At 41.0% G+C, this 13568-nt stretch overlaps 1 protein-coding gene across 5 annotated transcripts in view; it reads right to left on the bottom strand.

Moving 5' to 3' along the window:
• Positions 1-4562, bottom strand: part of TCTN1 (tectonic family member 1) — a 28561-nt gene extending 23999 nt beyond the window's left edge. For 2 of the 5 annotated variants that reach the window (XM_043557568.1, XM_043557569.1), the window contains exons 1-2: positions 4264-4561; positions 1116-1236 (exon numbers count right to left, since the gene is read on the bottom strand). In XM_043557568.1, the coding sequence (XP_043413503.1) occupies positions 1116-1236; positions 4264-4483 (341 nt within the window). In that variant the 5' untranslated portion in view covers positions 4484-4561. Of the gene's footprint in view, positions 1-1115; positions 1237-4201 lie in introns of all 5 variants that reach the window. The other 3 variants (XM_043557570.1, XM_043557572.1, XM_043557571.1) reach the window with 3 other exon arrangements.
• Positions 4563-13568: the final 9006 nt, after the last annotated feature.

Genomic DNA, 13568 nt, shown 5'->3' with positions numbered 1-13568 from the left:
CAATCAAGAGTCGGTCGCTCAACTGCCTAAGCCACCCAGGCACCCCTGGCCTGTGAAGCTTAAAATATTTACTATGTGGCCTTCCACAGGAAAAGCTTGCTGACCCATATTCTAAATAGTCTATATCTAAAATTCAGTATTGACTAATAAAAAAAAAGATTCTAAATAATCATCTCGAATTGGAGCTGAAATCTCTCTCAGGCTCCTGTTACTTACTAAGGCAGAAAAGCAGAATGGTTTCTAACAAAGATTTAACTATGATGTAGCCCAGATAACCAGAAAAGTAATCTGACTACAACATACCATTCTCCAAACATTTTTACAATATTGGGAGTAGATTCACTTTCTCATTGATCAATAAAATAGTTCTTCATGGAAAAACACATCCTACTTCCAAAAAGCATTCAATCTGTCAAGTATCAACTGCTACAATTTACTACAAATTTAGCTACAGAGATAGCTAAATTTAAGTTAGCTATCTCTGAATAATAAATTGGTCCCATCCTGAATAAATTAACCTCTTTTAAGTGCTATATTTTTCAAAGAGCTTTGAAATCTGAATTACGAGAAACAAACCATTCAGAAGAGATTATTTCTTAACCTGATAATCAACTGGGAATGTTATTTGCCATTATTCTCCTATACAATGTGAACTGTGAGAATCCCCAGTAGATTTACACATCATAAAAGTATAAACAAAGCTTTCCTATCTGTTTAATTTTTTGTTACAAGTACTATATCCACAACAAAAGCTGTAAAATTAAACTGCATTTTTCACCCTACGCTATATACATGAGACTAATTCACCTATACAAAAACGTGCACATTATCTGTTTACAAATCAGAGTGAAATGTAATTCAGTCTCTGGAAACAAAGATTTCCTTATACTCTCAACCAAGCAGACTCTCTCTTCTCTTTGGCCTGCACTATCAGCTGGCTGGATGCAAATAAGGCATACTCCAAACATATTGGTTTGGACAGCATGGCTTCTGAATGATGCAAAATTCAGGAAACCAGGTATGGGTTTTTCAGCCTGCAAGAGTTTTCACTTTCTGTCCTCAAATTTTATAATCTTGGTTCAATTCCATCAAAACTGCATGCATCACAAACTTACGTGACACTTGGAACTGAACAGGCAGAAAAGACACTGAAATCCACGGGGCTGCAATCAGGATCACAACAGCAGTTGACGTCACACTGTGCTGGAGACAAGTCACAGACACACAGAGCAGCAACTACAGAAACAAAAGAGGTGGGATGCAGAACTTCACAATCAGCAGGGAGTGACTGCCCCCTGCCACTGCAAAGTACCAAAAGTCCATATCATACAAAAGGTCCATTTGATTTTTCCCACTGCACTTCAGGTTGGGGGCAGAGAGGGAAATTTGTGAAGTGAAAATTAGTCAGTTTGAATACTCCTCAATCTGAAGTTTCCCCAAAATAGCTAATCATCTGACTCACTTGGAAAGTTCTGTTTGTGCTTTACCTACAAAGACTCTGATTTGGTAAGCTATGAAACCCAGACATTTGTGTTTTTCAAAACTATCCAGGTGATGCTGATAATTTAAGAACCAGCATGCTAAATCACTTGCCGGACCATAAGAACCTGGTGTAATAGTACAGATTCCCAAGCCCCTCCTCTGGAGACTCTGATTCAGAGGAAGAGCCCAATGAAGGCCACCAGGAATCAGGGTTCTCAATCTTATTTCTCTCCTCAGATGTCACCTTGCAGCTTTAAAACAGAGCCCACATTCAAACTATTAACCAAGAATCAAACTGGCTCAGGTGCTTTGTACCTGGGGTTCTGGAAATATCTTTGGTAATTTAGACAATAAAACATGGGGGGGGGGATAGAAAGGGTAGAAATCTCCCCAGTTCACAACATTTAATTTTTAATAATGACTATCTGGATTTTTAAGTCTCTATTTTATTCTGTCAAACAGGGGAGAGATAACCCTTTTAAAGATGGCAGAGCATAAGAATGATAAACAGGGAATTCATGGTAGTAATTATTCCTGAGAAGAGGAGAATAAGATCATGCTTCAGTCTTACGTAAAATGTTTTGTTTCCTTTTTCAAAAAAAAAAAAAATCTCATGCAAAACAAACAAGGATGTTAAGCAAATGGTGGTAGAGAGTCAATTTAACATTCTGATTTGCATGAATGAACTACTTCACAACAAAAATCAGCTTTACAAAATACACCTCAAAAAAGGTACAACAGCATCCTCTGGAAGGAAGTGTAAGAGGAAGGTTTTGCCAATAAATACACAATCCTTTCATCTGAGACACAAAAGTTTTCCCCCTTAAGCTTACATACTTCCCTCTAGCCAAGGACTCTCCTATGTGCTTAGAGAAATGAAAAGGCAACGTGTGCAAGCTAATGTAAAAAAAAAAAAAAAAAAAAAAAGTTGTTTAGGCTCCCTGCCTTATGTGCTTAAAATTACAATCTTGACTTGTTTTTCAGAACTCAAAACCCTTGTAAGTAACTATATGACCAGTAAGGACAAAGCAATAGTGTTTAAGAACACCACTTAGGGAAGAAAAAAAAAAAAAAGGTCTCTATCCAGGATGTGAGTGCACTTAATCAGCCAACAAGTATCTGCTGAGCGCTCCCAAGGTCTAAGTAGCGCTCAGCTGCTCTTCTAGACCTCTTAACATCTACATGCCTGGCTCTAGAGCAAGATATTAATGAACAGAGCTCAGACCAAGAATGAAGTTATCACTTTTCTCTTCTACCTATAACCCATTCTGCACGTGGTGTCCAGTTCTCCACTCCATCAGCCCCTGCTCCAACTCAGGGCAGGGGTGGGACCTAAAATCAGGCAACTAATTCACCTACCCAGAAAATGGGGATAACCCACACCATTGGGAATTAAATGAGATACATTAAGATGAAAAGCTTAGCACAGGGCCTGCTGCTACACAGTAAGCAGTTAATAAATGCCAACTGTCATTTCTTACCATTATAGTCACAGATCTAGAGAGGGGTCCTTTAAAAAGATGAAATGCAAATGCATCCGCCATACTGGAAAAACAGCCCTGAACACATGCCCGAGTAATGATGGTTCAAGAATAGATTTATTGTGGGGAGAAAGTACATAAACAAATGGAATACTTAGATGGATAAAGGACAACCCAGTCCCAACCTTAGAGAATTGTGGATATTGAATTCTGTTCCTGTATATCATTTATTTACCTCCCCTAATTCACCAAATTGACAGTTTCAATATAGAAGTTTGGTTAATATATACTGAAACAGAAAATGTAAAAATGTATTTCTCTGTACGTTTCCTTACACATAATGTATAAAGGAGGCCCTCTGGAAAAATGATGATTCAGGAACTGAAGTCCTACAGTACATGGTGTCAGCCAACCACGACTTTTCAACTAATACTGAGCCTTACTCAAGATCTTTTTCTCTCACAAAGGAAAAAAAAAAAAAATACTGCATGCCTATTGGGGTTACAGTCAGAGGACTTACAGTTTTGATGTTTTGGTCTGGTTTATTTTTTGAGATCACAAACCCCTTTGAGAAACTGCTCACTGCTAAGAACCCTCACCCAGAAAAAAGCATATTCACAAAATTTTGCACTCTGAGCATCTCAGGGTTACAGCCATCCCCTTAAGTCATCCATGTCTTATCACATTATACAATATTCACTAATGTGTAACTCCAGCATTAGGTCACTTTCTGAGAAATATGTTAATTATCCCTCAGGATGAATCCTCAGAGGTGGGCATCACCCCTCACCTCATCGCTTCCCACCTCCAACTCAACATGGGAGGAATCCTGGGTTTTCATAACTGAAGTCAACAGACAAGGGCCTAGTCACATTTAGTAAACTAGACATCTGGCGTCTCTTTTTGATAAATCAAAAGTTCAACGCATCCTACGCATTCAACTTCCATAACTGCCCAGAAACTTTGGATTTGCATAATTTCACCTTTGGCTGCAAAGGTGTAACAGTTCGTTCATTATTACCTCTAGCATAATGTTGTCCAGGACCACTGCAAGTAATTGCAAAGATTTTATACTGTCACGCTCTGTGAGCCTCAATTTTCTCATGTGTAGGGGAGGGATAATGAGGTCTATCTACCCTTAAGGGCTGCTGAGAGACTCAAAGCCTATGAAATACTTAGAAATGCCTGCACACAGCTGCGTGTTCCATAAATGTTAACTATCATTATTACATCCTCACCCGGGCTAACCGCTCCAGGTTGGATCACTCTGGATCCCCAGGAACTGCCACTTGGTACCCACCGTCCGTGACCGGAGTGGGCCTGGGGCCAGAGAAGGGCCCGGGGGCCTTGGGGGTTCCGGGGGGCCTAGGAGACAAGGCGGGTCGGAGAGTCATCCAGGCTGCCTCCGTAGAGTTGAAGCCCTCCGTCGTCACGGGCGCGGTGGCAGCGGCCTGGGCGCTCACGGAGGCGCAGCAATCCAGGAGCACAAGAAGGAGCGGCCGAAGGCCGGGGGAACCCATAGCCCGGCGGAACCCCACGAGACCCGCAGCGGGGACCCCAGGCGTTGCCTGGCAACCGCGGCCTGGCGCGGGGCATTATGGGAATGGTCCCGCGAGGCCACACGAGACCGCGGTGGGCGGGGCCTGGGTAAGGCCGGCTACGAGGGGCGGGGACAGGGGCGGGACGCGGCGTGAAGACCTGGGGTGGCGTGAAGCTAGTGGAAACTAGTAGGAGTGAAGGGCTTGTAAATCCCCGCAGCAGTTTGCAAGCCAACTTCCAGGCTTGTTTAAAAAATGCGTGTTTCTAAGTACTTTCCCGGGATTCAGACTCAGTAAGTCTGGAGTAGCGTCCAGGAATATATATACATATATATATATTTTTTTAATTACGTGATTTTTTATGGTATTTTTGTGCTATATTATATTGCTAGACTCTATTTTTTATTTTTTATTTTAGAGAGAGCATGAGCAGGGGAGAGGGAGGGGGAGAGAGAGAGACAGAGAAAGAGAAAACTTAAGCAGGCTGCACACTCAGCGAGGAACCCCACGTGAGGCTCAATCCCATGATCCTGGGAAGGTAACCTGAGCCGAAACCAAGAGTCCAATCCTTAATTGACTGAGCCACCCAGTCACCTCCAGGAATCAATATTTTTAACAAATGTCCTGACGCAACCAGTGACAGGAGGGAAATTTGGGAACCTATCCCCTAAAGCTACTAAATATTTTTTTTTAATTTCTAATGTTTATTATTTTGAATGAGAGAGACTGAGCGGAGGAGGGGCAAAGAGAGAAGGAGACACAGAATCAGAAGCAGGTTCCAGCCTCTGAGCTGTTAGCGCACAGCTGGACAAGGGGCTTGAACCCACGGGCATATGGTCATGACCTGAGCTGACGTTGGTCGCTTAAACGGCTAAGCTACACAGATGCCCCTAAAGCTATAAATACTAAAGGAACACAGAGAACACATCACAGCCCTTGAATTTTCTCCATGTCATACACTGTTGACACTTGCTTTGCCTTTTTTGTTTTAGATGGCCAGATCTAAGGAGGTCGCCAGATAACTTCTAGTCACCCTGTTGTAATAAGGGGGACAAATGAACACTTTTTTTACAGACAAAAAAAAATGATGAAAATTAAGCAGAATGATTTACAAGTTTTAAAAGAAAAGAAAGAAAACAAATCTGTATGTAATTCTACCAAAGGGGATGGAGACCACAAGACTTAAGAAAGCCCCTACAATCTAAACTGGCTTATTTATAAAGATACCCCAGTCCAGGGATGTTGGCTGTATCATTGACCCTTAATCTCCTTACAATTCAGAAGTAAATGTCAAAATACTTAAAATCTCATGGTATTTACTCACGAGACACATTTACCAATTCATAAAAATACCAAAACAGTACATATATCTAGTTTGTTAAATTTAGCAAAACTAAATCATCAAAGTGGCACCTGTAGCACCTTTGTCTGGCATGCTGGACAAAGTGTAGAAAGATAAAATTGGATCAAATGTATACTACAGATATTTCCTTTTTTTTTTTCTACAAAGGATTACTTTAACATCTGACTGAAATTCTGGACCACTTTTATTTTATTTTTTTTTTTTAATTTTTTTTTTCAACGTTTATTTTATTTTTGGGACAGAGAGAGACAGAGCATGAACGGGGGAGGGGCAGAGAGAGAGGGAGACACAGAATCAGAAACAGGCTCCAGGCTCTGAGCCATCAGCCCAGAGCCTGACGCGGGGCTCGAACTCGCAGACCGCGAGATCGTGACCTGGCTGAAGTCGGACACTTAACCGACTGCGCCACCCAGGCGCCCCTGGACCACTTTTAATAACTGGTGTAATGCTTCCCTTTAAAAAAAAACAACTGTATTTTCCAAACCTTTATTTCATAACTTCTAAATCCAGGACTTACTGTTGTTTTTTAAAACCTTCTCTTTAGGGGCGCCTGGGTGGCTCGGTCGGTTGGGCGTCCGACTTCAGCTCTGGTCATGATCTCGCGGTCTGTGAGTTCGAGCCCCGCGTCGGGCTCTGGGCTGATGGCTCAGAGCCTGGAGCCTGCTTCCCATTCTGTGTCTCCCTCTCTCTCTGCCCCTCCCCCATTCATGCTCTGTCTCTCTCTGTCTCAAAAATAAATAAACGTTAAAAAAATAAATAAATAAAACCTTCTCTTTACTTCCAGGTACTAATTTCCTTCCTTCCTTCCTTCCTTTCTTTCTTTCTTTCTTTCTTTCTTTCTTTCTTTCTTTCTTTCTTTCTTTTTTTTAAGAGAGAGAGTGGTAGGTGCAGAGAGAGAAAGAGAATCTCAAGCAGACTCCACACTGTCACCGCAGAGTCTGATGAGGGGCTCAAACTCACGAACCGTGAGATTGTGATCTGAGCCAAAATCAAGAGTCAGACGCTGAACCAACTGAGCCACCCAAGAGCCCCCAGGTACTACTTTCCTTTCTATTCCTTAATATCTGTGAATCTCTTTGCCCTGTTTTCTGTTTTGAAATTTTAGGCTGTTGGATTAAATTTTGATGAGGTGTCTTTTGGCTCTAACATTTTCATTTTATGGTTTGGGAAATAATCTTCCCACCCTTTTTGTCCAATTTCAAACATTCAGTAGGCAATTTTATGACATCTTGCAAAGTTGAAATGAGGGCTACAATCAACTCAAATCAATTTTGCAAACCTTAGGAACATTGAAAGTTTTCATTTCACAGGTGACCCATTTCTGCCAGGCTTTTTTCATCTTTCAACCCAGAGGATCCTTTCTCCCTTCCTTCTCCTCTGCCTTTGGCAGGTTCCTTCATTAGGATGGAAAGACACAAGGAAGGCTAAGATCAATTTCCATATTTATCCAAAACTGCATCATTTGGGTTGCACATAAATGCTTGTGATTAAAAATGTCCATCTGTTTCTCTAGGATTACTGGCATTGAGAATTCCTTATAGTCTGTGCCAACGTTGGGAGGAATCAAGATAATTCAGCTTTTTGGAATTCTGAATTTGGAAGCTGCCTCATATGAGGAGGCTGAAAAACTAAAGACAGGAGTGGCTAGGTGGGAAAGTAGCTAAGGCTGACTTTTTTTTTTTCAATATATGAAATTTATTGTCAAATTGGTTTCCGTACAACACCCAGTGCTCATCCCAAAAGGTGCCCTCCTCAATACCCATCACCCACCCTCCCCTCCCTTAAGGCTGACTTTTTAAGGCAGAATTAGCCACTCTTTCTTGACCTTTGGTATGGTTTGGGGTACATTGGTTTCTAACCTGTCTAAAATTACGTATCCAGTTTTTCCTATCTTTATTCCATTTAGACAAATATTTTACAAATAGGGAGGCAGAACCATCAAGCTTTATAAAGGGACTGCTTAGCACCACAAGGAGTTAAGGCTATGTGAGGACAAAGGATTGACTCTACCATTTTGACTGAAGTGAACAGACCAGTAATTGATTTCTAAATCAACACCCAAGGGGAAAAAAAAAATAATCCTCAGCTTCTCTCCTCCTCTCATTCCTCATGTGTCCAGTCAACCACCAGGTGCTATTCTTGTTCTGGAACACTATGAGGACAGGAGGACTATTTGAGCAGACTTCACATTCTTGAAAAGTCCCAAATTTACAAGTTTGACCTTTCCTGAAAATGACGTAATAAATATGATCACAGACATACACTTACAGGAATGAAATAAGAATTCCTTGTTTACCAGACACTTAAAAAAAAATGTTTATTTAGTTTTGAGAGAGAGAGACAGAGCACGAGCAAGGGGAGGGGCAGAGAGAGAGGGAGACACAGAATCGGAAGCAGGCTCCAGGCTCTGAGCTGTCAGCACAGAGCCCGACGCAGGGCTCAAACTCACGGACCACAAGATCATGACCTGAGCCGAAGTCGGACACTTAACTGACTGAGCCACCCTGGCTCCCCTACTAGACAATTTTAAACCTGCCTCCTACTAATGGACCATACTGTAGTTGGAATAAACCAGTTGGTTTTTTAAGAATCATTTTTAGTGTTATTATTTATGAATTGAAACACTGCAATCACAATGAAAGTTACAAGAAAGAATAGCACATACACCATGATGTGTACCATGATCAGGTTTGACATTTTGACATATGTACTCATATTTCTTTCTAGTAATTTTTAAGAGGGATAATTTATATACAGTATAAATCTCTTCGTATACAATTTTTGATGTACAGGTTTTTCTGACACATCAATGTACAGGGTTTTTTGGCATAGTGTTATAAATTTTAACAAACACATACAGTCATGTGACCACAATTACAATCAAGATGTAGAACAATTTGGGGTGCCCTGGTGGCTCCGTTGGTTAAGCGTCCAACTTCAGCTCAGGTCATGATCTCACAGTTTGTGGGTTTGGGCCCGCATTGGGCTCTGTGCTGACAGCTCAGAGGCTGGAGCCTGCTTCAGATTCTGTGTCTCCCTCTCTCTCTGCCCCTACCCTGCTCATGCTCTCCCTCTTTCTCTCTCTCTCTCTCTCGAAAATAAACAGGAAAAAAAGTTTTAAGATACAGAACAATTTTATCACCCTCAAAGTTTCCCTCATGCCCCTCTATAGTCAACCCCTCCCCTGGCCCAGCCTTTCATAACAGTGATCTATTTTCTGTCCCTAAGGTTTTCCCTTCTCCAGAATGTCACATCAATGGACTCATACAGCATGCAGCCATTTGGTCCTGGCTTCTTTCACTTAGCCTAATGCCTTTGAGATTTATCCATGTTGTTTGTATCAACAATGTAAAAACACATAACATTAAACTTACCATCATAGTAAATTTTAAGTTCAGTAATGTTGAGTGTTTTCACATTGTTGTGCAATAGATCTCTAGAACTTTTTCATCTTACAACACTGAAACTCTACTAATTCCCCTTTCCCTCCCCACAGCCCTTCATAACCACCTTTCCTTTTTCTGTTTTTGTGATTCTACTTTAGATACTTCATATAAGTGGAACCACACAGTATTTGTCCTTTTGTGACCGGCTTATTATACTTAGCATATGTCCTGGAAGTTCATCCAGGTTGTAGCCTGTGACAGGATTTCCTTCTTTTTAAGCCTGTATAATATTTCATTGCAGGTATGTACCATGCTTCCTTTTTTAAAAAATTATCTGAGTGTAGTTGACACACAATGTTACCTTAGTTTCAGGTGCACAGCATAGTGACTGGACAAGTTTATATATTATGCTGTGTTTATAAGTGTAGCTACACCTGTTACCATACAACAGTATTATAATATCATTGTGTAGTCTTGGCACCCTGGTTGAAAATCATTTGACCATAGATGCAAGGGTTTATTTCAATCCACTCCTTTTTATTGCTGACAAGTATTCCGTGATGGATATACCACCATTTCTTCATTCACCCGTTGAAAGTATTTGGGTCTTTCCAGTTTGGGCGATTCCAATTAAGTCATTATAAACACTCACATACAGATTTTGTGCGAGTATCTATTTTCATTTATCTTGGGAACATGTACCTAGGAGTCAGGTTTCTGTGTTGTATAGTGGGTGTGTGTTTAATGTTATAAGAAATTGCCCAACTTTTTCCCAAAGCAACTGCACATTTTGCATTCTCACCAGTAGCGTATGAGATTTCCTGCTGCTCCACATGCTCGTAAAAACTTGATATCATCAGTTTTGTTTTCATTTTTGTTTTTAGCTATTGTAATAAGTGCGTGGTGGTGTCTCACTGTGGCTTTATTAGTTGGCTTTTAATAAACTCAGTCATTTTGTGATCGCACAGATTCCATTACATTTTAATCTTGGGGCTGCCAGGAGCACTTGTTAAATGCTAGACGAAGAAATGAATTCTTTATTTTTCTGCAGGCGAAGAGCCGCAAGAAAAATGGAAGTGAGCTGGCCTCTTGGTGCAACTGAGGGGCACTGCTCTCTCCTCCCCCACTTCTATTTCTATGTCTGTGCTGTAAACATGTTTTCATCGTTGCCCTCAGGACCTACAGGTAGTTCTGCTTTTATTCACCCCTTACTGGAAGCCTGTTAGTGAATTCTTCTTGAGGAGAAGTCACTCTTCAATCTATTGTGCATGCATTACTTCTCAGTTAAAATCAAATTGAATTTTTTTTCAAGGTGCCTGGTTGGCTCAGCAGGTGGAGTATGTGACCCCTGATCTCAGGGTCATGAGTTTAAGCCCCATGTTGGGCACTGAGCTTACTTTAAAAAAATAGTAAAATGAAATTAATTTTTAAATTAAATGAACACAATGATAAAACAAAATTTTAAAGCCTATGTTCCCTCTCTTAACCTATTCTTATGTTCCATTAGGGGGAGCAATTGGAAAATAGGGCAAATATCCTTCCTTCCTGCCAGCTTTGCCCGGTGTCTACTGCTTAAACTAGACTTGAAAGCAAATTTTAAAGGTTTGAACATTTTCAAGTCTAAAATAAAATTAGACTCAAACAAATACTGTAGGCTTGTCCTACAGGAAGTGCTTACTTTCTAGAATTATTGAAAATATGTCACTCTTCTTAAAAATTGTTTAAAGGGATGGCACACTGGGGCGCCTGGATGGCTCAGTCGGTTAAGCGTCCGACTTCAGCTCAGGTCACGATCTCGCGGTCCGTGAGTTCAAGCCCCGCGTCAGGCTCTGGGCTGATGGCTCAGAGCCTGGAGCCTGCTTCCGGTTCTGTGTCTCCCTCTCTCTCTGCCCCTCCCCCGTTCATGCTCTGTCTCTCTCTGTCTCAAAAATAAATAAACATTAAAAAAAAATTTTAAAGGGATGGCAGAGAGGGAGACCAGTTGACTACATGGGTAGCTTCTGATGGCCACTGGTCACTGTGATCTGCAGGCTGGCCTTCCATTCTGACATTTCAGAAACAAAATCTTTTCAGATCAGCCCATCATTACTGGGTCATGGTAAGCAGATCTTCCAGAGATCAGAAGAAGAGATGTCCATTTATTGTTCTGCCTTATCCCTCAAATCTCACTTCCTCCAGGAGGCCCTCATGCCCTGACCCACCAAGGAGACAGACCCTCACAAATTTCGGAGCAAGACCAGTTTGTGTTAATCTAATTCCATCTCTTATTAACTGGGTACTTAGCTTTTCCGATAAAATCCATCATGCTGATGTTTCTAATTAAAATCAAGACTATGAGGCGCTTGGCTGGCTCAGCCAGTGAAGTGTGTGATTTTTGATCTCTGGGTTGTAGGTTCCAGCCCCATGTTGAGTGTAGAGATTACTTAAAAATAAAATCTTTAAAAAACCAAAAAGTAAAAAAAAAAAAAAAAAAGTAAAAATAAATAAAATCAAGACTAGAGGGGTTTTACTTAAACACATTGATCTTGCATGTGTATTTCTTTTTTCCCATACCATAAAGGTTGGTTCTCAATAGCTCCAATATAGTTCATTATTTGATTTATCCCAAAAAATACACTTAGCACAGTGCTAAATCTCAGAATAACAATGTCAATATTATCGCTAAATACATGGTTATTGAAAAAACAGGAGAAAGGGCACCTGGGTGGCTCAGTTGGTTAAGCATCTGACTTCAGCTCAGGTCATGATCTCACAGTTCATGAGTTCAAGCCCCACATTAGGCTTGTTGCTGTCAACGCAGAACCCGCTTCAGATCCTCTGTCCCACTCTCTCTCTCTGCCCTCCCAAGCTCACACTATCTCTCTAAAATAAATAAACATTATTTATTTGTTTTTTTGTTTGCTTGTTTATATTTTAAAAACCCAGGAGATTTCTTTTTAGCTGCATGCTTTCATTTAATCCCTCTGTTTTTAGCATGTTGTCTCCACTCCTTTCTCTGAATGCTATCTCTAAACTTAGAGCTGCTCTGTTTGATGTTCTCCAAAGAATAAACACCTAATCTTCTACAAGAATCAGTGCAAGGAGTCACGGGAGAGGAATCTGAGATTATGTTATTGGAATCTTAGTGTATGTTACTGGTACAATTAATGCTCTGCTTTCACTCCCACCTCTCACCCCAGGTACTTGGGACCTTCAATCCCTGAGCCCTTCTGGGGCTCAACAGCTGCGACTGGCTTGCTCCTCATTGGCATCTCCTTCTGCAAAACCTAGGGTTTTTCCACTCAGCCAAATCATCCATCCACTCTCTAGCCTCCAAAAAGGATTTGATATCTCTCATGAGCAGTCATCAGCTCTCCGATTCTGTGTGGTAAGGTTAGACCTCTTTGATGCTTCTTTTACCATGTTAGTAGTGTTTCAGGAGAGCACAGAAATAAGTGGCCGGGTTCTGTCCATGTATTTCTGTATGTTTCATGTAAACATTTTCCATATCAGGTGTAGAGAGGTAGCATAGAAAAATGATTAAAAGTATACGTTATGGCCCCACGGTGTTTGGGTTCAGATCCCTAGTTCTGCTACTTGATAGCTGTGTAGTCTTGGGCATGCTTTCTATGCTCAGATTCGTCATCTATAAAATAGGGATAATAGTGATACCAGTCTCAAAATGGTGTGTGTGGCATGGTAATGGATGTTTATTAAGAACTCCAAAAGGTTACAAATGTTATTAAAGAAAGGGTACAGGTTTTCTTAATTGGAAAGGACAAAATGGGATGTCTGGTTGGCTCAGTCAACAGAGCATGTGACTCTTGATCTCAGGGTCATGAGTTCAAACCCCACGTTCCGCATAGAGCTTACCTTAAAAAAAAAAAAAAAAAGGAAAGAGAAAATGATGTTGATTAATTCTGCCAAAAGCTAGAGGAGAACAATTAATTATCTGGAAAATCTTGTCGTGAAGTTGACTGTATTTACCTTAGGGCTTTAGTGGCTTTGAATCCTGCAGATTCACTTTTTCCCTGCAGGTGGCAACCTTTGTCACCAAAACTTAGTTCCTCAGCTAGGGCTGACCCTGAGGGGGGAAATAAACCCTATAACTTTATTCTTTCATTCGTTTGATCATTTCCTCAGTAAGTATTTACCGAGTACCTACTGTGTGCCAGGAACCAGGGAAACAGTAGTGGTCAAGTACACACCAGCACTGCCTTCTCAAACTTATGGTTTGCAATAGCCCTGGAACTTACTTCAAAGAAGCTGAGAGGACCCTCCCTCCCCCCACATCCCTCTTCCAAGAAAACCTTCCATATGAATGTGCTTGGGTGTGCAA

The sequence above is a fragment of the Prionailurus bengalensis genome, chromosome D3 (genome assembly GCF_016509475.1).
Source record: "Prionailurus bengalensis isolate Pbe53 chromosome D3, Fcat_Pben_1.1_paternal_pri, whole genome shotgun sequence".
In the NCBI taxonomy this organism is placed as follows: domain Eukaryota; kingdom Metazoa; phylum Chordata; class Mammalia; order Carnivora; family Felidae; genus Prionailurus; species Prionailurus bengalensis.
This window is presented reverse-complemented; position numbering and strand designations above follow the sequence as displayed.